The sequence below is a fragment of the Passer montanus genome, unplaced genomic scaffold (genome assembly GCF_014805655.1).
Source record: "Passer montanus isolate IOZ18808 unplaced genomic scaffold, ASM1480565v1 scaffold2, whole genome shotgun sequence".
Lineage (NCBI taxonomy): Eukaryota > Metazoa > Chordata > Aves > Passeriformes > Passeridae > Passer > Passer montanus.
The window spans coordinates 10,111,862-10,139,409 of record NW_024366591.1 but is presented as its reverse complement, the minus strand read 5'-3'; the positions used below and the strand labels follow the sequence as shown (position 1 = coordinate 10,139,409).

The window sequence follows — 27,548 nt, the reverse complement described above, 5'->3', positions numbered from 1 at the left end:
ACATCTGTGCTCAGGTGACCTAAATGGAAAATCTCCAACTCATTCTGAGCTCCATCTCTCTTCATGAAACCAGACCTGTCTCTGCAGCACACAGAGACTGTTGTTCATGCAGGTACAATGTACTGAAATGTGTGACAGACTTTGAGCTTTTTGCACCTGAAAACTCCTTTGATGTTCAGAAATGTTTCCAGTTCATAGAGGGAGTCACTAGGTTAATTGCCAACAACAGAGTCTCATGAAGTTTTGAAAAGCAGACTTTATTTAATAGGCACATCATTGCTTTGATAGCACTGGGCTGCACAGCTCACGTCACCATTTGTAAATGGTTTCGTTTGATGACATTGCATTTCCTCAGTGTCGGTAGGATTCAAGTAAAAAAGTTACTGCTTTTATTCTCTGTCATTTCTCAAGATGGAAAAAACAGTAAACGTCTAGTGCACAGGAGCCGGGGACAGACAGACTGCCTGCGACGCAGCAGAACTCAGGACAAACTGAATTTTGAGCACTGAACAGTTAAAGCTGCAAGACAACCATACTACATTTGCTCAGCTGGGAGTTTGCTTTATGCAGGATAGAGATGAATGTTGCCCACTAATACATATAATAATGCATTCTTATACTGAGAAACAAAGACTGTCCAACATAGACAAGAATGAGGGTTTCATAACAAAACAGTTCACATGAAATTAGCTTCCTTATTATTTCTGATTATAAAAGTTATATTCCCTCAGCTGTAAAAGTTAAAGGCCTAAAAGAAAAGAACTGCTTACAGAACTCTAAAACTGCACTTTAATCAGCTTTTCCCCCTTATATTACAACTCTTTGAGACAAAAGCATAGCATTCTGGATTATTTTTGTAATTAAGTCATGTATGTGGTTGTTACATTTCTTCCCTGAAAATCTGCATTTTAGTATTTTATTCAATTCCACCAACAGGAGCATACAAAATCAGAAATCATGAGAGGAAAGTAATATTGCTCTGTGAAAGAAAAAAAGCATAACTTCTAACATAGTTTTATGAACATCGTAAAAGAAGCGCATATGGCATTGAAACATTTTGAAAATGGAGAAATATTTTGCAAGTTTCAACATTTTTAGGTTTTACATTCTGTTTTCTGAATATATTTTTCCAAAGTTAATATCTTTCAATTTTTAATAGATTTTCTAGCATTGCATAGGACAGACAACCTAAAACCAACAAGGCAGGTATCTAGCGTGCTGCACACTTTAATATACACCGGTTAATTCAGTTACTAGCACTTTACACTGACGGTACCTACTGTATTTGTAAATTTTGTTTTTAAATCAGCTTGTCAAAGCTTTTGAGAAGCAATCTGGGCAATAAGGTGGGTATTTATAGTGTCTACCATGAATACAGCCAATTACTGAATCAGAGGTCACTCTCTCCATACAGTGCTGATGAAAAAGAGGTGTAATCCAGAGCCCCAGGAACAGAGCCCGGGCCGGTGTACGGAGGCATTCTCTTGATGCAGTACTGAGCCTGCTCGGGAGGCAGCTCTCGACGCAACTCATCTGCCAGGATATAAGGCTGGGAGGGGGAAAAGGATTGACAGATTCAGTACGTGTTCTTCAAAAACACAAAATCTATTTTATATATTATTTATATTTATTATATTTATTTTCTGTAACTGTGACTAATAAATTTGGGCATCTTGCCTATTTTTCTGAGACAAAATATTTTCCTCTGTAAATTCCATCACAAATTATAAGTTGAAGGGGGAAATTCCACCAACAAACTGATTAGGTCAAAATGCAATCGCAGGATATGTGACTGTATATGTTAGCTACCAAGCACTGTGCAGCCATGGGCAGACTGCTACAGATACAGCTTATCCCTGGCGTCAGTATCTCTGCAGTGCACTACTGCCCCTTCTGCAGTGACAGGACAGATGCAGCTAGATCTTGTTGTTTCAAAGTTCTAATATATGTGTAAAGAAAGATGCATTATTATTTGTAATGGTTTGCATTTATGACATGAGGGATAGCCTCTGTTAACAGACTTGACATTGCTTAGAATAGCAATCTAATGAAAAACACTTTTTCCTGAGACCATCTTCCACATGAATTTCTACTGAGAACATGTCTGGAATTTAAAATGTGGTCCACATTAACTGAGATCACAAAATCAATACAAGCAGCTGGAATGAGAAAATCAATAGAGCGAGCTTGGGCAAATAGACCTGTACTGCTGTGATCTCTCCTTTCTCCACAGCACAGGATTGGTTTTGTGGCAGCACTGTTTATGGCTCTGACTCCTCCAGAAGCTCTTGTGTTGTCATTATACTCCCTTGCATCTACAAACACCACTCAGTCAGATGTGCATCTGGCAGTGGGGACAAAAGTATGCCAAATTAAGGAGCTTCCTCTACAAACCCAGTAACTACAGGAGGCCTCTTCCTGCTGCTTCTGCTAGGATATGGATATAGCACATTGCATCATCCTACTGAGTGAGCTGTCCAGTCACAACATGGCTCACAACCAGGCGTAGCCTTGTGCGCCTGATCTAGGCTATGTTCCAGAGGGCCAAACTTTGCATTGAAACATCTAGACAACAGCATGAATGGCAGAACGAGTTCCACACTAGTCAAAGCTGTGGTGTGGAAATAACCTGATGTACAATATATCCATTATACAGATCAACCATCTAAGTCTTTTCTACGATGCCTAATTTTATGTTGGCTCTCTATGATATGAGGATACGCAGACAAAGCCTCATATTCTGCACCCATTTCAGGTAAGAGCCTTGGTTCCAAACAAGAAGAAAATGTACATGCTTTCTCTGAAATCTGACAAACTGCAAACAAAGCTTTGCTATTACTAAAAGACTTGTAACAAGAAGGGCCAAACAGAAGAGCAACTGAATCCTTGCAGCAGCAGCAGCATGGTGACTGACCTTATCTGAAGCCAGGATTCTGAAGGAAGCTATCACTTGCTCAGCCGTGTCAGTGTCTGCCGTTTCTCTGGTCATGAAGTCGATGAAGGACTGGAAAGTGACGGTTCCTTGCCCGTTGGGGTCAACCAGAGACATGATTCGGGCAAACTCAGCTTCACCCTTTCACAAAATCCAAAACAAAGAAAATGGTCACCATAATACTGATCTCCAGCAGCCCAAGACTCTCATGAACCAGTCGGAACCACTGGCTATAGAGCTTATAAAACATCTTCCTGACTCGAGAACATCAACAATCAAAGCCGATGAAATCTGCACCTGAAATGCCCACCCCGCTTCTGTAAAAAGGACCATGCTTTTGGAAAGTGTATCCTTTGTCCTAAATACATAATATGTATCTTTCAATTAAATGTCACCATCTTCTCTCCCTGTTTAGCTTGCTCTATCTTAGAAGTGTATCCTTTGTCCTAAATACATAATATGTATCTTTCAATTAAATGTCCTCTCCCTGTTTAGCTTGCTCTATCTTAACACTTCATTTTCCATCTCATCATAAAACCAATGTAATTTAGGTACCATGCAGGGAAGTAAAATAATAGCCCAACAAGCAGGGTAGTCCCACAGAACCAAGAAGGGAAACAATTGTTAAAATTTCATGCCAAATACAGGACAGCCTAACTAAGGATAATCTCTTTCTTTTCCATAAAAAAGGTGGATTTCAGAGAAAATTTTTGGAATAAATAATTGAAGCAAGGAAAATGCAACCCCCAAGGCAAGTTTACAAAAAATTAAACAGTATCAAACTCATTCTTCATCATGCAGGTAGGAAACGAGAAATTTACACAAACATCAGTTTAATAACTGTTAATTTCAGTTTTTAAAGTTTCATTAATTCAAAGAGCAATGCGGTTCACCATAGAATATGGTTTTCGAGTGTCTTGTTTTACTTTTAACCTCCCTTTTAACATTTGAACACAAAGAAAAAGCAAAGAAAGTACTATCTCTAGTGTGAATGACATTAGTATCCTCTCTATTTAGATAAGCTTTAGTATTGCTGTGGTTAACGTTTTAGCTGCAAGCAGAATCAGCTGACATTTTTTCTTAAAGCTCGTACCAAATCATAACCCATTGAAATTAAGCAAGCTCTGAAATCATCATGGTCCATCAATCCATTCTTCCTCTATTGACCAAAACAACGTAAGGAATATAGAAGGGAGGGTTTGAAGAATCCAAGGTAATTTCCAGAGAGATGACGAGTTTGGACCATTGGCATATTGGATCCAGTGCATGAACAGTATTCATTGATGTTGCCCGATCAGGTCACCAGAACCATCATCAGTTTTAAAAAAAGAGGAAGAAGTAACTAACATATTACACACAGGAAAGAGACGTTTTCACCACAAAACAAAAGTAACATCAGGAAAAGTCAGGGGAGAGATAAGGGAGAAGAGGAGATGAATGGGACAAGAATACAGAGAACACAACCAGAGAAGACAAAGAGAAGAGCAAGGAGAAATATTTGTTACTAAATTAGTCAAACTCATTAGATGCTCAAGCTGCCTCCCTGATATGAAATATCTTTGAAATGTTCTGTGTGGAATCTCTAGCAGCCAAAAGTACAGTGAAAAACAATGAAATACTTCATTCCAAGGCCAAAGTAAATACATTATGAGAGCAGTCTGCTGATATATGGGAAATAAGTACAGGGATTTTCCTTCTCACTGCAGGCTGTCAAGACCCTGAATACAGCAGAGATATGCATACTGGCTTAAAGGATGAGACCTGCAAGACTTAGAAGGAGATCAGTTGAAGACCTTGTATGAAATGAGGTTGCTCATTTTCCAGGCAATAACGTATCTGCAACATTCTAGACTTGAAGCTGAGTAAACACAAAATGGCATGAAAGTAAGAACGTAAATAAATCTTTCCTCTGTGCTGTGATAGATTGTAGTGGCTTGGAGAGAATTGTGTCATCCTATATTAGAAAAGCATAAGAGAACTTGTATTGAGTCTGAGGAAAGGAAAATTGACAAAAGTCTGAGTGCAAGAATCTTAAGAGCTCTCCTAGCTATCTAGTAGTACGCAAATAAAATATCTCAAACCAGGTAAAACAAACAAACTGAAAAAATCTTTGAAAAATGCAAAAATACAGCCCAAAGTGATGCTGAGAGTCCATCTAAACCAGTTGTCTTCCCAGAGGCAGGATCTTTTCAAAGCATTATGACCAACAGACTGGAGTTTAAACATGCAATCTTTTTGGCTATTTTTACATCTGAAAATAGAATTATTTTAGTTTCCTCTACCTGCAAGTCATTTCCAACCTGTCCTAGACTGATGAGGCAGGCTTTAAATTCATCAGACTGTAGATTGTCAGATTCGTCCTAGTATCCCATCAAAGGTCATGCATTTGGGAAGGGGAAAGGAAAGAAAAGTCACAGATCAGGTTAGTTGGTTAGTAAAGAAGCTTCCATTCACAAATTAGTTATCACATTCTTCCAGAATTTCATGGAAATGTAATGTCAACATATGCAATGAAGTACCTAAAAAGTGTGCAGTTTTTGCAGTTTCATACTTTCGACTTTTTCTTAGTAGAAGAGGGTCCTCACTTGAACTACAGAGTTAAAACTCTGTTACCTTCCATCTTTTTTTTTCAAATACCTTTGCTTACAAGGCAGATTTCATTCTATGAACTTCCATTTTCTTCCTTCCTTTTCTATTGTCATGCAGTATACTGGAAGTACTGGAATGGTCTGCCCGGGGAGGTGGTGGAGTCACCATCCCTGGATGTGTTTAAAAAAACACTGGATGTGGCACTCAGTGCAGTGGTTTAATTGAGGTGTCAGGGAATAGGTTGGACTTGATGATCTTGAAGGTCTCTTTCAACCCAGCAATCCTGTGATTCAGTGTATGTGAGATGCAATAAAAATATCACTGAACCTGGGCAAAACATGTTTTCCCCACTCAATTACTGTTACTTCATTCTTGATCTGGTAATACTACTTAATGTAATATGCATAGCTCAAAGGAGACAAGTACAAAATAAATTTATAATTGACAACTTATTTTCAGTTATCTGTCTTCTTTAACAATATATATAGTCAGGTTTTGCTTTGAAAACTGACTTTTAAAAAGCGCCATTGAATTCCAGGTTAAATGGTTCCTAGTAAAACCACATCAAACTGGAACGCTGTTTTGAACCAATATATTTTTCTATTTTGCAGAAGAAGTCACACTAACTTCTTAAAACCAGACTGGCTTCTCTTTTTCTTCTTGTTCATACAAAATGTGTCCTATCAGAGGGGTACTTTAGAGTGAGTTAACATAAGTACAATTAAGGAGATATTCCAAGATGAAAAATTATTATGCTTATTGATTTTACAGACAGTTTGGAGAAGATCCAAGGTTTTCTGTCTGCTACATACTTGCCTGCTAGATGAATAATTTATTTTTCAACATTTCTATATAGCTATGGATAGGTAAAATTATACGAGTTTAACAAATGCATTGGGCTTATTTAATATACTAATAGGATGAAGTGGTGCTTTAGTAAGTTAATAACACCATGCATTTTTAAAATATCATGCTGTTATTGACTCCCTCTACATCAACATCCTCCAGCCCCATAAAAGAAAGATGAAAAATAACAGTGGGAAGTCAATGAAGACAAAAAAAGCAAAGTTACAAATCTGGAGCAGCATTTAGTTAAATGCCATAATCACAGTGGTTTCTATCCTTTAATATTTCCATTTTATAGATGATTCCTGCTATAAAGCATTCAAAATGGCTTATTTTATCATTCTCAAAATGTTAATCTAGGCTGGTTTGAAACTTTCAAAAGCTGTCATGTAGACAGGCTATGGCAGGTCCCACCAGTTATTAACTTTACCTCATTTCTAAAGCTGAAGATACTTCTGTGTGTCTGCAAACAAAATGATACAAAAATGGGAGCTAAGAGACAAATCCTGCCCCTCAATCTCCTCTAGCCAGTGTTGGGGGAGGATCACCAGCTGCCACCCCACTCCACGGGGGCTGGGTGGGCAGTGTGTGCAGGAGCTGCCCCACCAGGCACACACAGCAGCAGGAGCTGAGGCAGTGAAGGGCAGATGGCAGTGAGGGGCTGGCACCTGCTCCAAGATACCATTTTCTTTAGGAGAGAAGTGAAGTGGTTGTGCTGCAGCTCAGAACAGTCATATGGTTAAGTGGGACTCCCTACTGAGGGTCCAAGTAGTAGTGCCAAGTGCTATAGCAGGTTTTCACATTCTTGTAGTGAAATTTTCAAATCTTCATCATATGTTGCCTAAAAAAAGCATCTTTGAAGTATATCAGAGTTTCATGGAATTCAATAGCATTTTGCAATTAAGGCATAGATCAAGCCCATGTGAAGGCTTTCTCAATTGGAAATGGTTCTTGATATTTACTTTTATTGTTTGCAGACCAACATTAGGAGCTGAAATTAATCTTTTAACAAATATAAATAGCTTTGCCTTGTTTATATTTTCCTGCCAATACAAAGAAAAACACTAAAATCTCCTTTATGTTTCATTATTAGTCCCCAGAAATCTTTTCCCTTCTCCTTGTGATTTATATGTGACCTTAAACAAACCAAGTGAACTTCTGAGTCAAACTAATCCATTCTTAAATATGTCCTTAATTTTTCTGAATGCTAATCGACCTGCATAAGCCTGAACATATGACTCCTTTAATAGAGAGCTGTTGTTTTTCTGTTAGCAAAATACAGGGTGGCACGATGCTATTTTTCTGCATGCAGAGCTCCTACTTGAAATCTGTAGTCTGCAGAAAAATCAATAGTAGAATGTATTAGCAGCCATTAAAATAGTACAGGCAGAGCAGCTGCAGATATTTCATCACGTACTTTGCAATCTTATTTAGAATTTACTAAATATACTGAATCTGAAAAAGGAATCCCTGCATAAAGAGATGTCAAAACCAGTGACTGACAACCTATATGTGTGGTATCCTGATTTGGCTGCATACCATTATTCAGCTATGCACCATTTTGAACACTTCTAAACCGCTTCTGTGATTCAGACATTGTGTCCCACTTTCTCTTTTTTTCTCCATGCAGTCACATTAAGGAAGGAAATATAGCAGCAATGCTAAAGATTTATATTTATAACTACAACTAGACTGTGCCTTCAGGCACAATTTCTAGCAAGGAGTGGGGCAGCAGTGGTAAGCAAGGGTAAGCATCAGCACCCTCAGGAATAACCCCTGGGACACCAGCATGTGTACATGCCTGCCAGGAACACAAGAGCCAAGAGGGCTCTTACCCCCATAGGCAGGGGAAAGAGCATGGTTGCCACTTGCCTTTTCAAGGGTGACTTGTAAAGCTCTCTGTGCCAGCACATCTCTGCTGGGGATGCACTGAAAGGAACACAACTCTTCCTGCCCTTGTAATTCTCACATTCACTGTGAGAATTTTTTTTTATATTCTTCCCAAGGAGGAAGAAAGGGGTTCCTTTCTCAGAATGCACTGAAAGGAACACAACTCTTCCTGCCCTTGTAATTCTCACATTCACTGTGAGAATTTTTTTTTTTTAATATTCTTCCCAAGGAGGAAGACAGGGGTTCCTTTCTCAGAGTCATAAGCAAAAGAAGTTGTTTCTAGAAGCACCCTAAAAAGAGTTGTTAGATTTATGTATACCAAAATACATACTTTAAAATGGGGAAAGGAATGGCATATTAGTACTTTGCTGACATCCCCAACACACACTGTCAGACAGTAAGAAATGTCTTAAATGTGAAAAATGCCACACAAGTCAAAGCTATACCATGCATAAATTATTCTGTTGTACTTAGATATTTAAAGCCTCCTTGTCAGTGACAGTATTAATTTTTGGGATCCTTTCTGTCTATTCATCATGGTGAACAGCAATCCAATCCTTCAAGTGTATTTTTAAACTATGTCAAGCATTCAGAAATGCTGCTAAGTGCCACAAAAATTTTACATATATTGTTAATTCCATCTAACATGAAGATTTTTCATGGTAGTGCTTATGTTCAGATAATCCAGTTTTATCTTCATTTCTATTTAAGGAAATCAAAACCATAAAATAATGCATTACTGCCTTCTCTATCTAAAGATGAACAAATATAAAGTCTTCATTATTTTATGTACACTGAAGTAACTCCCTAAGTTGCCTTCATTCACCAGCACTAAATATTCAAATGTGCAAGGACAAGCCTGTCTTTCTCCAACATGTTTGTTCAAAGTCTCCTTCTAGCCTGTGTGGACTGAGTTACATCTGTCCATTAAGTAACAGTGTAATCCAATCCTTATAAACTTCTCTTTTATCAGTGTTTCTACTATCTGTTCCCTGCATAAAGCCTGGCTTAATGGTTGAGTCATTTTAGATCTTACCTTCTTCCTTTCTTTAAATTGCATTACGCTACAGAGAAATTAACTCTGTCAGTGCAAAAGTCCACCTAGACTAGTTTCCCATGTTTGATCCTGAGGGATGGGCTATACTAAAGAGGGCATTCGTAAAATGGTGCTTTCCTTATGTGATCCTTCCAGACCCCTCTTTTTAAACCATTGGATTATATCTGTCATGGGGAAAGGCAGGGTCTACAGCTAAACTTGCAGACCAGGCCCAGGTTGTTGAGGCCACAGAAACAGATGAGGATGTATGATAGATGAAACATCTGTCTGCTTCTGACCTGGCCATTCAGGCTTCCTGCAACAGGAGCCAGGACAGAAGGCACACAGCCTAAAGCCATGACCCATCATAGCCTGAGGAAAGAGACAGTCAGGGACAGGTAAGAATCTAAGAGCAGGGAAGCAATTTTGTGTTAGACATTATCGTTGTAGCCCATCTCCAGTGTGCTAGCAGCTGTGTGACACAACCCCCTTCTTCCAGGTCATACAACCTTTCCTAAGGCCTTGCTCTGTCTTATGCTTTGGTATTCCAGTGTCTTACTGCATCTGCAAAGCCTGAAAATCTGTAACAGTAGGGCTGGTTGGCGTAGGATTTAGCTTGTCCTTTCAAGCAGCCTGAGGCACCAGGAGCTGACTGTAATATTCCTCAGCCACTGAGCCAGCCTTGCTGCCAGCGGGACAGAGAACTCACCTATGAACTACAAAGGTACAGGGATGCTAGAAATGGCCATCCAGTATAAAACAGACTTGGATTCAGTCACTTTGCCTCCTTATCTTTAGGGAACTGTCAAATCTTTGTGCAAAGACCTTGGTTTCCCTTAGAGAAGTCTCTCAAGTACAGGCATGTAATTTATCCAGGCCTGATACTTTGCTTTTAATAGCTCTAATTGCTCAATTATCTGCTCCAGTGCATTGGGAAAGCCATTTGGTATGCTACTTCCTTCCACCCCAGGAAAACCATCTCTGCTTTTGTGATGTTATCTTCTGCTTCATTAGAAAATACAAAAAAGAATTATGCTGTACCAGAATTGCATTAAGATTTTTCCATAAAATCCATTCCTAGTTCTGTGTAGCTACATTTCCCTATGCTTGTATGTTTCTTCAGCAAGTAGAGGTTTGGTAATTCTGGTCTTCCTCCTGAACAGTTAGGGGTATTCTAAAGAAGATTTAGTAAACTGACTATCAGCATCCATTCCATACCAAATGAATGTGCACATATGGGCAACCAATTTGAGTTGAGCTGGACAAACAGGATCTTAGTGAAAAGAAAGTGGCATTTTGCTGTAGCCTGAAATGATTTGAAGGACTGACTTGACAGACTGGTGCTGCTTTATGATAAGTTTTTTCAGTATTTGAACTGTGAACTTGGTTTTAAAGGTGGGTTCATATGAGAACAGAGCCATCAGAACTAACTCACGTTCAGATTGTTCTCCAACTGCAAATATCAGATCCCTATCTGCATATATTTTGCTATTGTGTGTATTAATAGTTATCTTTATAACACTCTGTCCATGAATACTGCATAACTCACAGAAGTGAGTTAAGTTTCTTTACAGTACTGTTTTCCTTCCTACTTTTTTATTCATCCATATTTAGATAACTAAAAAAAGTAACAGCCTCTTATTTCCCACATACAGCCAGAAAAATAAAGGATATTCCTGGACAGCTGTAAGTGTCCCAACTATATTCCCTAAAAATACATTTCTAGGGAGACAAGTTGGGATTCAAAGGGGGGAAAAAAGCTCTGTGATATAGATTACAGCTAAATTTAATGAGATGGAAACAACAGCAAGTACTTAGAACATGCTGTACAGTCTTAAAATAAAAGGGTCGTGTTATTTTCCAAAACACACAGATTTATGCAGTTCTGCTTATTATTTGAACAAATACTAAATCATATTAGCAGAGCTATAATTCTGCATTACATTTAAAAAGCAAAAAATAATCTTTAATTTATGTGCACAATGCTACTAGGCTGTGGGGAGCCCTGGGCAATATGATCTAGTGGATGGCATCCCTGCCCAAGGTGGGGAGAGTTGAATTAGATGATCTTTGAATTCCCTTCCAGCCCAAGCCATCATCACATGACTTTGTAAGGCTATAAATTCTTTATTAACTCATCTTTTTTTCTCCTTTAAAAAGAGCCCATTGCTAGCACATATTCAGATTTTTTAAAAGGCTTTTGTTTGGAATGCCAAGAAACTTGCTTTTGGGAAGAATAAATATTGCTAGCTGAGAAAAAGCAGGAGTACTGTACCCTGTCAAAGTGATTGAATGATGCTCTGAAGTCATTCATTTGTTCCTGAGTGATACCCTTGGCATCTCTTGTGAGGATCTGAGTCTCAACCTCATTGATAGTTCGAGCGATGGTGGTAAGCAGGAGCTCCCATCCAACACGGATGTGCTATGAGAAAGAAAATACTGAGTTATTACAGAAGCAAAAAATATTCTTTTAAGAGTATAAAAAGTAGAGTAAGAAAGAAATCAGGTCTAAATATTAATGTGATACTTTTTCCATACCACTAACTCTGTATTATGACCAAAGATCACTCAAAACAAAAATGGCCTTCAGAAAAATATGAAACTGGTTTCTAAGTGGCTACTTCCGCACTAAAAAGTGAAAATAAATGAAAATAAAACAAGTCTTGTGAGATTGCCAGAAAGCCTGCCAAATTCCATCTTCTGTGGGAGTCCCTTTAAGTCAGGGAAGGTAGTTACATGGCACAAGAGGACAGAATAAACTAATAAGTATAAAAGGGAGTAGATGGCTACCTCCATGGTATAGTTGGTGTGCTTGTTGTCAAACACCAGGGCTTCTTGTATAAGCTGATGATCTCCTTCCAGTTTGTCAATATTGTGTTTATAATTAATGATATTGTGCTCATATTGCTTCAGCTGATTCATCTGGTCCTCCAAAGGCCCTGTCATTTCAATAGAACTGCGGGCAATTTCCTGTCAAAATAAAAAAAAAAGACACCCCCCCCGGTCCCACAAAATTTAAGCCTCAGATGTGCTAATTTAACCAATGTTCACATAAATATGTTGTATTATTATACTAAGAAGCAACAGCAGTAACACCTTCATACAGTGGAGATGAGAAACTTTACTATAGAAAATACATTTCAAAAGAAATGTGTCATATTTAAATCTGGAATTAGTATTGAGACCCCAGTGAACCTGGTATCTTTTCTACAAAAAGCAGAAGCTAAACAGTAACTGGTTAGTGATTGATTTTTCAAAGCTGGATCTCCTGATCACTATCAGGATACCACTTGTACAAAGTTTTAAGAATAATCTTAACAGGTGCTAAATAGTTTAGGCTCAAACAGCTGGCAAACTGTCACTGATTTTGCTGTTGCCCTGTATATAAAGATGAAAAAATTAAAAATTACTTTATTCATCAGCATCTGCATGAGGATGTGGCACTCACCTCCATCTTGGTCTGGATCCATGGCCCGATGACATTGGCCTGAGCAGCAAACTGGCGGCGCAGGCGCTCGTTGGCGTGCTGGCGGGCTAATTCCTCCTGCAAGGATTGATCCCTCTGAGGCACCAGCTGCTTCACCTGTTACAGTGGGAGGGCACTAAAGGTGAGTAGGCACAGTTGAATGGTTTAACAACAAACGGAACAAGTAAGTCTAGAGCTAATAATTTTCATTACTGGCCTGAAGGCCAATATCAGAAGAACAAGCCAGAATAATCACTATTTTATTTACAAATTCTGTGCTAACATAAGAAATTTGTAACATGGTCTTAGGCAGCCTGACCAGAGAGACTGACATGCAGAGAGAAGAAATTCTCACCTCTGGCTGGATTCAAGTTCATGACAATTTCACTTTAACTGCTCTTAGAGCAGTTACTTTGTTTTTCTTTCAAAAAATGAAGGTGATTTTTCAATCTCTAAGTAATTTTTCTAAGAACAGTCAGTACAAAACATTTTATTTGAACACCTCCATTAGAATAGAATAACATGAGACATGTACTGTCTGTCATGCACATCTGGAAGTCTCTAATTCAATGCAAATGCTTTTGTGTGGCTTACCCTTCTGAATTGCCCAGGGAGATTCTAACCTTAGTCCTTACTGCTTCATTTTTATTGTCCATTGAGAGTGTGTTTGTGTCCATGTAAGTTTCTGTAATTCTACATTTTACACAATCATTTACCTGCAGCATGTTTTCTGTCTTGGCTCCTAATGAAATGAAATTGGTGTGATTGCTCTAGAAGCCTCTCTTTAATCCCTTCCCAGTACTTTTCAGTTGCTAATGCAAATTTTAATCTAATTGGACAGAAACATTAATGGTTCCAAAGATGCTGATTTTATACAACATATTTTGAAAAGCAGCATCTGAGTAGAAGAAACACAAAAAATTATTCTTTATACTAAGAGAAAGAATACAATAATTTCCTGTTCTTTAATAACAGCACCTCTAGCTAGGCACCAGCTCTGCACTAGCCTCAACACGTGCTTCTCTTGTCCAGGCAGAAAGCCAAAGAGGACATAGGTAATATTGCGTGACAGGAGCAAGGAATATTGTGAAGAGAGCCGGGCAAACATAAGGGAGAGCATAAGGTACTGCAGAAATTCATTCCAGCATCTGACGATCTAGAATAATTTAGAGATTTATTGTAAAGTTCTCTGAATATTCTCAGTAATTCTCAACTGGAATCATGTATCACAATGTCCTTTCTGTATTTAGCAATTTAGCATACATTACCTTTTCCCACTTGCTACGAATCTCTTCGACTGTAACAGTGCTGTAAGGATTGGTTGCACTTATTCTCATGCTGTAACTCTGGATGACTTTTTCAACTTCATTCTGGATAGACAGTATGGCCTGTCGTTCACCATCTGCCTCTGGCAAAGTAGCTTTGAATTGATCGTGTGCAGAGATTAAACTCTAAAATCAGAAACAGAGAGGGAAAGCATGAAAACTCTAACATTTCTTCCAGCATCTGGAAAAACTGGTGTAAATAAGCACAGCTCCTCTCTCAGGCTCTCAAACATCTTGGCTGCTGGGTGTAGATACAGGAAATAATACAATTACCTGAATTTCCTCTATGCTATGAACAATAAACATGTCCTGTAGGTCTTCCATAGCACCTTCCATCCAGTTGTTGAAAGGAGCAGCTCTTTTGGCAAACTCCAGGTGAAGCTGATCAATTGTTTCAAGCAGTTTCTCTGTCCTCTGTACAGGTTGGGAAAAGTACATTCTTTTGTTATTAGGGTAAAATCTAGCTCCACAGATACCACATACACACCCATAAAGAAAGTCATACCTCATCTTTTGAAATGCAATTGATTGCATTGATTGATTTCACCACCTGCTTTAAGGATTCCCACTCAAGGCAATAGGACTAATTGCAGTAGAACTACTCTCATATCCAACACATTACAAGGGGTGAGTGTATGCCTGTGAAGTATAATACTAATATTTAAAGTATTTTTATATACATATAAATTAGATATTTTTGTTATTGGGATCTATCTGCAAATGAATTAAAATCTACTAATTTTGATTTACTAATTTCTCTTAAGTAGAAAAAGGAAGGATATGTGTGACTTCCTCTTTTCCAAAAGAACAAGGTTTTGCAAAGTATCTCAGTGCTTTGAAATACTCACTACCAAAATTTACCTACTGCTGGACAGAAAGGTATGCAAGACTGCAAACTTAGACTGGTATGAACAGGTAACCAACCAATAGCTTTTTTTAGCCTTGCTGGACATCAGATTCCCACAGAGGGGTGCTACAAACCACATGCCATTTGTTGCTGCATTAGAGCTGTCCGTGGCAGCTCAGTATTGCCAAGTCTACTCTGAATAATTCAGTCCATTTGCACAAGTAACCACACCAAAATTAAATTAAGATCTGAGGAAAGAGTTTTTTGCTATTTGGACTCCAAAGTGGATACTCAAAGGCACCATTTCCAGATATGAAATAAATTGCCCATTTCCCTCTCCCTTCTCAGCTGAGCTGCTGATCCTTATTGTATGGTTTACCTCCAGTGCTTCTCTCCTTTTCTGAGTGAGTGTTCCCAGACTGTCCCATTGGTCACATATCTTTTGACATCTATCATTGACACTTGCAGCATCGTGGTAATCCAGTTCACTAAGAAAGAGCAAAGACAAAACTCTGTGTGACTTTTTGAAAGACAGGAGCAGTGTCCACACTGCCACTGGCCCTCAACAATTCTTGCCCTTATCTTTGCAATATTTCTCCTAAGGTAAGCAAGTGTTGTAGTAGAGACATTGTGTTTAGGCATTCAGCATTTCAAGAAGCACAGCACAGGAACAGGATCAATGCCCTCTGTTCTGAGAAAAATCAAGTGACATCCAGGTATTAATCAAAATTAAGATGTGCAAGCATCTTTGTCATAGCTATTCCTGTGACACAAGCAACTTGATCCTCTGATGGCCAGAATGCTTCAGTCTTGGTCTTTAACAAGATTGGTACCTTTTAAAATTAATTGGCCTGAAATATCTACTTTGTTTTAAATAATCAAATGATCCGTTCCTTATCTGCTTTGAAATGATTGAACTGAGAAACACAAATCAGGTTGCATTCAAAGCATAATCTCTCACAAGCCCAGGAATACTAATAGGGGCTTCCAAGATCTAGGGAGCAGAGAACAATTTTCATCTTCCTCTGCAGGATCTCCTCACAGAGCTACATCCAAGAAATGGCTTGTTCAGAGAACAGGGATCTCCAGACCCAAATATGCCACAAGGATGAATGAGTGCATTCACAAAGGATAGCAGTTACCATTGCATTTTCACCTGCTTAATAGGCTAGTATCATCCTGAAGAAAGCAACTTACTATTCTGCCTGAGACTGGAATAAATTTTTGAGATTATGTCCTGAGATTCTGGACTGACTCTGCTTCAAACTGAACTTTTGATCTCAGTGGCAAATGATAATCATCCATAATACATGTGTTTGACACTTTGGAAACTCCCTTTTATTGGTGCATCTCCATCCACTGAATTTAGCTCTTGGCTTGCCTTGAGAACACTCTGCCCAGTACTAAACGTTGCAGAGACTGTAAATGCATGACACAGGGCAATAATGAATCTAAGGTTTACTTCAAGGCTTGAACAAGACAGCAAATGCAGATAGAATTTGTTCCCTTTTTGTTTGAGCATTCTTCTCTAGGCAATTGGCAAGAGGAATGAACAGATCACACTGCCAGTAATACAGAGAATCACAGAGGACAAAATGAGAACAGAGGCAGCTTTCCTCTGTGAAGCCAGAGGCTGGAAGCCAGCAGCTCTGTAGGACAGGGGCAGTGTTCATGTTTCCTCTTCTAAGCCCAGTCAGAGCAATCTGGTTTGGGATAAACCTGAGAAGTATGAGAAGCATTCTGTTTAAAAGAAGCTTCAGATGTGCTGCAATCAATTGACTATTGAAAGTCAAGAATGGTAAACAGGTAAAAAAAAACCACCATAACAGAATCACAGAATTACAAAATCACAGAGTGCGTCAGGTTGGAAGGGGCTAGAGTGGGTCATCTGGTCCGACCTCCCTGTTCAAGCAGGGTCATCCTAGAGAATATGTTACAGGATTGAGGCCAGGCAGTTGTTAAATATCTCCGGTGAGGAAGACTCCACAACCTCTCTGGGCAATCTGTTCACTTCTCCAGGCAATGCCTGGTCACTTTCACAGTGAAGTGACTTTGCCTGTGTGGATGTTGTGAGAGACAGTGTTGAAAGCCTCTCTGAAGTCAAGAGAGGCAAAATGCACTGGTCTTCCCTCATCCATCCCGGTAGTTGACTCATTACAATAGGCTGGTCAAATGTGATTTACCTGACTACTCCTGATCACCTTCCTGTCTTCCCTGTGGCTCTAGCCTCCAGGATGGCCTCCAGAATCAGACGCTCCATCACCTTGCCGGGAATTGAGCTGAGGCTGGAACTACTGGCTGGAGTTCTCTGAGTCCTCTTTCTAGCACTTGCTGAAGACTAGGGTGACATTTGCTTTCTTCCAGTCCTCAGGCACCTCTCCTAACTGCAATGGCTTTTCAAAGATCATCATGAGCAGCCTCACTATGGTATCCAACAGTTCTTTTAGCAATCATGGATGCAGCCCATCAGAGCCTATAGACTTGTAAGATGTCAAGTTTGCCTAGGTATTCTCTAATGCAATCCTCTGAACAATTTTTTAAAATACCAAAAACAACTCAGAATTGTAAAAGTAAGCTCTCATATGTAAAGAGAAAATTGCCAGCAAGTCACACTGTACAAGGGCTCCTTAACTGGAAAACTCACTTCCTTCTTTGGAAGCCTTTTTGTTAGCCTTCAAGGGGTACAACAAAAGCCACCTATCTGCTAAGAAATTTTAAGTCAGAAGCATAGAGGCTTGGATGAAACAGGCTGAGATTGATTTTGCTGTCAGGAGCTTTTGGCTGAAAGTTGGGGGCTTTTTTTCATTATAGCATATTAAGTTTATTAGATTATGTTCCTGAGTGAGCAAACTTTATTTTTGCTTCAATGGATCACTTATCTCCTTTTGTCAATTAAGGGTAAGGGCGGGTAAGGCTAAGGGCACTTCCATGAAAGTGAGGGACTGATTGTACCAGCTGTGGTCAAAGTCCTGGAAGGTGATACACCACCTTCCTCCACAAGCTCTGCCAGGGAGATTCAGTCATTCCCCATAAGATCTCTACTATCCTGTTCCTTCCAGGGATATGTGCTGTGGACAAATAGGTAGGAGAAAAATACCAAAACAACATGTGAAAAGGGCACCCACAGTGCTAGCTAACTAAATCCTAAACTAGCTTACCAAGTGGCATTAAGCAGTGTAGCTTCACTACCTTTCTGGACCTGCTGTTGTTTACTTCAAATAAGTGCATTATAGGTATCAAAGAACATTTTTCTGCTCAAAGCAGGAGCAGAGGAAGTAATAACTCAAAGATTAATTAGTTGGAAATAAAACAGAGGCTTACTGTGTTTTATTAATTTTTGTATCTTTTCTTCCTGTCCTATTAATTTTTATATCTTTCTCAACGTTGAAGAGACTAGATTTACATTTTGTAAAAATTTTTACTTTGCAGTGTGTGAAGTACTGCTTCTCATGTGTTAAAGACCTTCTAAGAGAACAGTCTTTCTATTTGTTTGGCCATTGGAAACCTACAACCTTTGGAATTTAAAAATCATTGAGTTATCCCTATTGATCTTACAAGTGACTCAATCTTCTCCGTCAAAAATTAAAAATTCAGTCAAATTTTGACCTGATCCAGAGAAGCACTTAAGTCTGAGCTCACTTTGGGAACAGTGATAGTGCCACAAAAATAACCTGCTGAGCAACATGTTTTAGCAGTGCTTCAGAACAAGGCTCATGTTAACCATACTCGTAAGCACAATTTGAGCCCAGGTCTCCAGAATCAAAATGACTCTAAAATCAGTCTTACAGATAATGGTCTGTTTGGCTGAAAATCAGTCACTATACTACAAGTGATGGATATACAAGAAAGTACATTCCAAAATTTTTGTCTTGATGATCGAAAACATTGAAATGAGCACATAAGATCATAAATTAATATGGGTTTTTATAGCACAGCTCACTCAAATGAGAATTTACTCTGTCATAAATGGCAAATCTCATTTTAGAAATGCCTATACCCCTTCAGCTTTGTATAAAGCCCTATCCAAGCCCTGTCATGCCTCTTTGCCAAGGAATATCTAAGTTTATATAGGCTGAGAACACAACAATCTTATAGCAACATCCTGGCTGGAATCACCTGTTTGCATACACACATAAATTCTCTATCTAAATAGCATCAATCAACAAGCTGTAGCAACTCTAACATTAAGCACACAGTGGACTGAGCTGTAGCAGAAAATACCAGGACAGGAAACTGTAACTAGTAGAGTTCAAGGTCATACAGCAATAGCTCTCCTTTGAAATTGCAACATTAGGCATCCAAGAGATTGATTAAAACAAAACATGGAGGTGTACTGACTTGGAATTTAGACATAGACAATGATGGTTTCTGTAAGGGCCAGCTCCAGTGATGAGGAAAAAAAAAACAACCCACCAACCAAACAAAAATCAAGAAATACCCACACTGACTTCAACGGACTTTGTATCAGATGCCAATGCACATTTCTTAGCATTCAGACTTTAGTCCTTCTTTAAAAATATGGATTAAGAAAGAAATTAGCATTTTCCTCTATAGTTTTATTGTGCAAGAAATTATGTATAAATAATTAAAATCAGTATTTAAATAGAAGCTGCCAATTTGCTTGCAGCCACTGATAAAACCTGACCTTCATGACCTTTCATTCAGTGTTCCCCATGGACATTAAGCCTACTTGAGTTACACAGTCACAGTGAAAAATCAGGCACTGATAGCACCATTGTATGGAGAAGCAGAGAAGTCAAATTAGAGCATCTCTAAATGCAATCAGCTTTCAGCACCTTTGCAACCCAGGCCACAAATAACTTGTTTTACTTCACACAGCAAATTACTGAAACAACTGAGAAGAGACAATCCCAAAATAGACAGGATACAGTGTTCACTGGCGTCACCAGAGGTAAAGGACAGAGGGTTCAAAACACTGGTAAGCAGATGCTGTGCTATGTATGCTACATTCCCAAAGTTTCTCATAATTCATAAAGCTGAAGCTGAATTAGCAATGATTAGGTGTTACAGAAACTTTCTTTAGTATAAAGAGAAACAAATCTCAAGCACAAATAGAGGCTGGGTAGAGAATTGATTGAGAACAGCCCTGGGAGGAAGGTCTTGGCGATGTTGGTTGACAAGAAGCTAAATATGACCCAGCCAATGGGCACTCCCAGCCCAGAAAGCCAAACGTGCCCTGGGCTGCATCCAAAGCAGTGTGGGCAGCAAAGCCAGGGAGGGGATTCTGTCCCTTTGCTCTGCTCTGGGGAGACACCACTTGGAACACTGCATTCAGCTCTGGGGCCCCCAGAAAAGACATGGATCTGTTGGAGTGGGTGCAGAGAAGGGACACGAAGATAATCAGAGGGGTGGAGCATCTGTCCTAAGCAGACAGGCTGAGAGAGTTGGGGCTGTCCAGCCTGTAGACAAGGAGTTTTTTGTGAGATCCTATAGCAGCCTTCCAGTGCCTAAAGGGACTTACAGGAGAGCTGGAGAGACTTTTAACAAGGACAAGGGGGAATGGTGTTAAACAGCAAGAGGGCAGCTTTGGACTGGATATTAGGCAGAAATTCTTTACTGTGAGGGTGGTGAGGCACTGGAACAGGTTGCCTGGAGAAGCTGTGGATGTCCCATACCCAGAGGTGTTCAAGGCGAGGTTGGATGGAGCTTTGAGCAACATGATCTAGTGGAATATGTCCCTGTCCATGGTAGGGGTCTTGGAACTAAATGATCATTAAGGTCCCTTCCAACCCAAGCCATCCCATGAAATAATTGCAAAACAGAGATCAAGGCATGCCAGAAACTGTTTCATAATCTCACACATTCAGGGCAATCTCCATTCTGTGAGGTTTTTTTCTATTTCTTTCAGATTAACCGAAACACAATACTTAGTCTGCCCACTGTGCCTAATTTTTCTTCCTTTAAATAATCCTGAAGATGGCATTTTTCTTTTAAATCCATTTGAATTGCACAACTACTGGCAGTCTGCTGCTATCAGATATGAACTACATTTTAAGACAAGTATATAATTTTTAATCGTTAATGAAGATGGAGCTGTTGGTGAGTCATGGTCCTTCACAAAGTGAAAAAAGGGCATGTTTCTAAGATGTCATTTCTGAGCAGTAACCGTTCTGCCTGTTCAAGGTGAGAAATTGAAACTTGGTGAGTGAAGCCAAGGGCAGGAATCTGAGAGCAATTTATTTAGCTTCCAGTGTCCCTTGTGTAAAATGGAGACAATGACACTTCCAAATATAATATCAAGAGATTGTGAAAATAAGCATATTAGAGACAGTTAAATCTGCAGGAAGTCAGTGCATTACCCAGTATTATAGAGATAATAAAGGGATGTGAAGCCTTTTGAAAGGACCAATATACTTGTGAAGATACTTGAGTTGTAATTTGTGTAAGTGAAATTATTTTCTAAGTTAAACAACTCCTAGTCCGTACCTCTCAGCAGACCATATGAACTGAGAAATAAACACCTCCAGGTTTCCCATCAACCCACAATGGACTCATGGGTAGAACTAATCTAAAATATTACTGTGAAGTCAAGTTGAAAATGTTTCTTTTTAAATAGTTTTGTTCAGTTGAATATCTATATTTGGTTGGGGGTAAGGGGGAGATGAGGGAAAGGTCTCAGTGACCAGCTCAGATAATATACTTATGAAGCTATGTCTGGAATTCCTACGTTGGTACCTATGACACTATCAAATTCATTGGAAAGAGTTTATCGCAAAGTTAAATGTCAGCAGCTGCAAGTCTTTAAATGGAACATACTTCAGCTCCTGGGCAATGGCAGCGATCTGTTCCACCCTGTCCTGGTGAGCAGCCAAATCGCTCTCAAAAGCTTCATGTTTCCTTAACATGGCACGGACTTCTGTCAGAGAGGCAGACTCATAATCCTTCTGAAGCAAGGTCTGCTCTTTGCCTGAAAGAGGAAATTAAAATATTACTCATTTTTTAGCAATTTATCTGTTAGAAAAATTGTAAATTTAATCAACTTTTTAGTTCAGGCATGGTGAAAATCATATGTATGAAATTAAATCCCACCCCCACTGAAATCAGCAGCAAATTGTCAGCACATGCTAATTAGAAACATCTATTTTTAATGCTCTTGCAGTAGTGTCCTGGTTTTTGCATAGGCTGCTTATACAGGTCTATAATAGTGAGTATTACATTGCTGGAGAAACTGGCATAAAAATGGTATATTAGAAAAAACTGTATCTCTAAACCACTTTGATAATTTTTTGTGGAATAGACAAAAAACCAGAAATCACTGTTATGCTTAGTTTCACTCTTACTAGTGATCTGTTATTCTTTTTTACATTCTGCCTTCAATTCATTAGTCATTTCAGCACTTAAAAAAAAAACCTCAGATGTGTGACTGCCTTTCGTATTGAACTCTGAATTTCAAGTGGAAAATGCCAACTTATCTACAAAAGACTAGAGAAACAAAGATTAAGTAGAAACTGAAATACTACTGCTAAGTAGCTCCTATGTTGGATAACTGAATCCACACAGACAGGCCCTGCAGCTGCACTCGCCACATGGCATTTGCAGCTCTGTGAATCCTAGAGCCAGAAGCAACTATTGTTCCACTTGCTGTGTACTAGCTTATGTGGTTTTCCCTACACAACAGCTATGACTTGTCACCATGAGTAGTTTATGCTCAGAAAGATGTCTCTCAGGGCTGACAAACGCTGTAGTTTCCCTTCTAGTATCTGCTTGGCAACTATTTACAGCCTTGCATGCTTCCAGCAACTGTTAGAGGATGGACTCTGATTCATTTTCACAGTGTCAAAAGAATCTAGCTGGGAAAAGCCAGAAGCATGGCAGAAACAGGAAGACAGTCATCAGGAAGATAGAGCCGACCTATGTTTAACAGACCCCAACAAAACTGAATGCCACTGTAAGGTCCTACAGGTGTCACAACTACAGGTAAGGTTAGGTTACCATTACAAGCCAGAACTATAAATGGCTTGTAATTCAGGGTTTGGAGCAAAGGAGTCCAGTATCATGTACTTTATCTGAACTATTCAGAACATCATGATGACCAAATAATAATAATTAACTCAGAATACTTCTGTTAAGAATTTCACACTCAGCCAGTGGTACAACTGCATTCCTGGTTGGATTGCTGGTGTACAGCTGTGTAGGAATGCATTAGCAGTAATGGCCTCTATTCAAATGCAGAATATTCCCATTAAGTTTGACTCACTGCCTCAAGTATGATTTTTACAGTTACATCTCATTAGCAACATGCCAACAAGTTAGGACCGTGACTATAGTCAACAAAACCTGACATTTTATCTGTTATTATTTTAGATTGTCTGAAATTGTCCAAACTACTTATGAGTGAGTTTGTAGCTGGCAAATACTCAGCACTGACAGTTCAACTTCAAACATTAAAATACTAAAAATGTTAAAGCCATCTCTCCTCACCATATGCCCACTGTTCATGAGTGGAAGCCTTCTGCCTAAATTTCTCAGCCAAGTGTTCAAGTCTTTCCAGTCGTCGTATTTCATTCAGCAGCCACTCTTCATAGCCTTTCTCAGCTTGTTCAAGTCTCTGCCAAGCGCCGGCAATATCCTGTGAAGGGAATACATGGGAGAGATGGATGAAATTATAATCTCTTTTTATCTAAGTTTACAGATTTTTGATTCATTCACAATTTGGCTTCAAAAAGAGAAGTTTTTATGTTTAGATTTTGTAAAATCACAGAATCACACAAAACGTTGTCAGGGCGTTGTTTTTTAGTGCAGACACCTGCTCCTCATAGTGCATTCTGTTCAGGTGAGTTTGTGAAAGGATACCCCCGACAGAAATTGTTTCCAAGCATGGCTACAGGCCCAAAGTCTTCACAATATATTGCTTTTACCTCCCATTTTACAATGTGTGTGTGTTCTTTTATAATATATCTATTTGTTATCAAAATGAAAGTCCTTTGCTTTCGCAAGTTGACAATAGCAAGGTAATTAGTATCAAGAGCATTTAGTGCATGTTTTACCTGGAACACAAATTCATTTCACTTTCTGTGGTACACAAAGTTTTGTGAGCTTCCTTGCAAACTCAGAGACATGAGTGGGAAACTGAAGTAACAGGGCCCTTATTTTCCGCATACAGGGAGTGAACAATAACCCTTTCCAGATAGAGAAACAAAACACAATGATAGAATAGAGTACAGAAACAGGTTTGCTATATTCCACAGGAAATGTTTTGACCCACAGTCAAGTCACAGCACTTATCAGCAGATGTGAATTCTTGGTACGGACTACTCGTATCTTCATATTCATAAGAGAAAAAGCAGAATAGAAAAAAATGTAGAAACGTGTATTGAGCAATGTCTGTTTGATGACTAAAATGTCAGTAAAACCACTGAGTTTTGCTTAAATAAGCAATCATTGGCTCAATGATACATGAGTACTGATAACACTCCCAAAGGAAGCTCTATATCATCTTGCATCTCCAGATAATTTGCTTTTGGGAAAGCCTTCAAAGAGATAGGAGTATGCTTATTAGAAAGCAAGATTCTGGAACAAAAGGGAACGCATAAAAGGAGTTTGGTATTGAAAAAGTACAACAAACTGATGTTTCTGAGAATGACTTAGAACGGCTTTTCAATCCTTCACATTGGCATTTTTGGGAGATCATTGATAAAACAAACAGAACATTAAAGCCTCCTTTACTTACTGAAACCATTTTCCCCTCTGATGGCATGAAAGCTGGCCGATTGCTGATTCTCAGTTTTGTTTGCAGGGTGTTGAAATTGATCTCCAGCTGACATTTCTCCTGGACTTTGGGAGGTTTGTGCTTGCGGCGATAGTCCCGGAAGTCCTCTAATTTCTTCTGCATAGCCTGCATTGTTTTTTCTGGGGTCCTGTTTTCCAGCCAAGGAATTGTCCGGCGAATCCATTCCAAAAGCTTTCAAACCAACAAAAACAAGTCAAATAAAAGCAATGGAAAAGCAACCATAAAAAAATATTATATTGAACATACAAATCATAATTAAGTTTGTGCCATTTTAATATTATAAACTTCAGTTGGTACTGATACCTTAATGGTGAGTAAGCACAAGATATTCAGAGCTAAACAATACTTTTATATTGTATTGTTTTATACAAATAACAGATTTGCCCGGATAGTTCAGATATTTCTAGAAATAACCTTATTTTCAGAAAGACTGACACACATCTAAGGTGTCTCTAATTACTCAAAATCTGAGTTACCCAATATTAACTGCCACTTTCAAAACTATTGATCTTGGTGTTTCAGGTACCCATAGTTATGGGACTGGGACAGAAACCAGCCTCAGATCATATAAAAATCATCAATCAGTGTCAGAACCCTCTGGGTGCCCTGAGTGGCCCGAGCCCCTGGCAGATCTTGGCAGGAACCCTGCACTGAGAGATTTACCCTTACAGTGTCTCTGCTTTTCTGTCTTGAACAGAGTGCATGAATCTTTCAACTTTCAATATTTCATTAACATTGTTGTCACCACATTACAGATAAAGCACCCTTACCTCACTTGCTAGTCTCTCATACTCTTCCATCAACCTCTCATTTTCCTGATTCACAGCAAGCACCTTACAGATCCGGTTAGCTGCAGTCTCAGCCTGTAACACACAGCAAATAAACAGGACATATTCATAAACACATTCTGAGAAAGGTATAGGCTTGGAGAAAGAGAGAGAATGTGGCTGCTGCAAATAAAATATTGCATTTTTTTATAGTTGGTGATTTATGCTCCTAGGTTTTCCCTCCTTCTGCAGCCATAGATTCCAACGGCCTGAATGAGGCATGGACCAGCACAGAGATCCCCTTGTTGTATAATGAAGCCTTATTATATAGTTGTCTAATAAATCTTTTCTTTTTAAAGACAACTTAGGCCATTCTTAAAGATATCCTATATAGGTTTTTTTTAAAGTCATATCCAAAAAGTATTAGATTTGTTAGCCACACTGGATAGACACCACCTGTGATGCAGAAGTCTCAGACCACTCTATATCTGCATATCATATGAACAACCCTAGAGAATAAGTGCAGCTCAGCCACTGACAGCAAATCTTTTCATGCCTCCTAACAAATTTATATGTGAAAGCTCTGTGTAGTTCTGCCATATTTAAAATTTACTAGTTTGATAACACAGAGCAGTACTTTGACACAAATATGACTCTGGAATATATATGTAGTCAAATAAATATCAATATAGACTCCTGTGTTACAGAGTATTTGGAATTCCCCTTTTGCCTGAATAGCAAAACCTTCCTACCCAGGAATGAGAGAATGAAACAGCATAGCTGTGGTGTGCTAAGGTATAGGCAACCAAGCAGACAGGAAGGGAAATTCAGTCCTGAGGACGAAGGGAAAATATCAGCTACTTTAAAGGTTTGTTGGTTTTTTATAACATAAATTGGATTATGTTCATTTGTAGGCTAGAAATGTATGAAAGAGTGGGAAATGCCAGATTTGTAAATGAATATCCCATCAATGACAGGTCTGTTGCTGATGTTCATGCCTTTTATACTAGTACTTTCATCCACAAATAATTCTGTTGGCTTCAGTGGAAACCAGGCACAAAAACTATGTTGGATGTCTTCCGTGCCCTTCTGTCTCTTTAGGCATCTTTGAAAATCTAGCCCTAAATTACTACTCAACATGCATAAGTCTCAGGCTCCAAAAGCCAAACATTCTGTTATGTAGTCAACAAATAAGATGTTGTAGCAACAACCAACAACTCCACTTAACAATGTCTTCCAATCAGTTTTTTCTGAAACAGTCCTTAAAATTACCAAATAAAGACTCAAAATTAGAAACAGAATGTCTATTTGAATTAAAGAAGTTAACTTGTTACACAACGTTTAACTAAAACAGGTTTGAGAGTTGGTTAAAAACAAATATTAGTGCTCAAGTAATACTTGCAAATGTTAATTAAAAGCATGTAGTACTAAATTAGTTGAGGTTTGGTTTTTTTTTAATAAACTAGTGGAAATGTAAAACAACCAGTCAAAAACACAGCAACCTGAAGAGACAGTTGATTAATACCTGCTCTGCTCCAGCAAAAGCATGGTAGAAGCAGGACACATATGTCATGATAGCTCTCTCATCAGGTTTGGGAGTGTTCACAATATCTACAAGGGGGGGAGAAATTAAAATAAAACAAGAAAAAAAGGAATTGAGGAGTAGAAAATAGGATGAATAAATAAATGCATCACTTCATGTCTTTTTACTGTTTTCTTGTCCTTAGCTCTGTATCCGAGAAATTCTACGAAGCTGTAAAAAATTTACTGTTAGATTGAGGGGTGCTGACGAAATAAAAAGTACACTAAAAATTCAGTGTAAGCTCATACAAAGAGGAGGATATTTTTTTTTCCCATTAAGCTCGATCCAGCAGTATTGTCACAGGGGGAATGACCCTAATTTTACCAGGACTGTCTGCTAAGAACTGGCACACATATGTTTGGTGACTTAAATTGTGGGGGTTTTGACTAAGACACAGGAAAGGCAGGCTACATTTCAGTCTGGGGAGATGCTCTCTGGAAGTTGCACGTTAGCATTCTTTGCATCAGTATTTTTCATATTACCAATACCTGAAGTATGCCCAACTCCAAACTGCCTT

The 27,548-nt window shown here is 38.8% G+C and overlaps 1 protein-coding gene across 1 annotated transcript in view; it reads right to left on the bottom strand.

Moving 5' to 3' along the window:
• Positions 1-236: 236 nt before the first annotated feature.
• Positions 237-27,548, bottom strand: part of ACTN2 (actinin alpha 2) — a 66,989-nt gene continuing 39,677 nt past the window's right edge. The window contains exons 8-21 of the mRNA XM_039707399.1: positions 26,975-27,060; positions 25,453-25,545; positions 24,623-24,853; positions 23,374-23,521; positions 21,709-21,859; positions 15,311-15,419; positions 14,358-14,498; positions 14,028-14,210; positions 12,742-12,876; positions 12,084-12,263; positions 11,569-11,715; positions 4,026-4,091; positions 2,915-3,073; positions 237-1,549 (exon numbers count right to left, since the gene is read on the bottom strand). Coding sequence (XP_039563333.1) covers positions 1,391-1,549; positions 2,915-3,073; positions 4,026-4,091; positions 11,569-11,715; positions 12,084-12,263; positions 12,742-12,876; positions 14,028-14,210; positions 14,358-14,498; positions 15,311-15,419; positions 21,709-21,859; positions 23,374-23,521; positions 24,623-24,853; positions 25,453-25,545; positions 26,975-27,060 — 1,988 coding nt within the window. The 3' untranslated portion in view covers positions 237-1,390. The remainder of the gene's footprint in view (positions 1,550-2,914; positions 3,074-4,025; positions 4,092-11,568; positions 11,716-12,083; positions 12,264-12,741; positions 12,877-14,027; positions 14,211-14,357; positions 14,499-15,310; positions 15,420-21,708; positions 21,860-23,373; positions 23,522-24,622; positions 24,854-25,452; positions 25,546-26,974; positions 27,061-27,548) is intronic.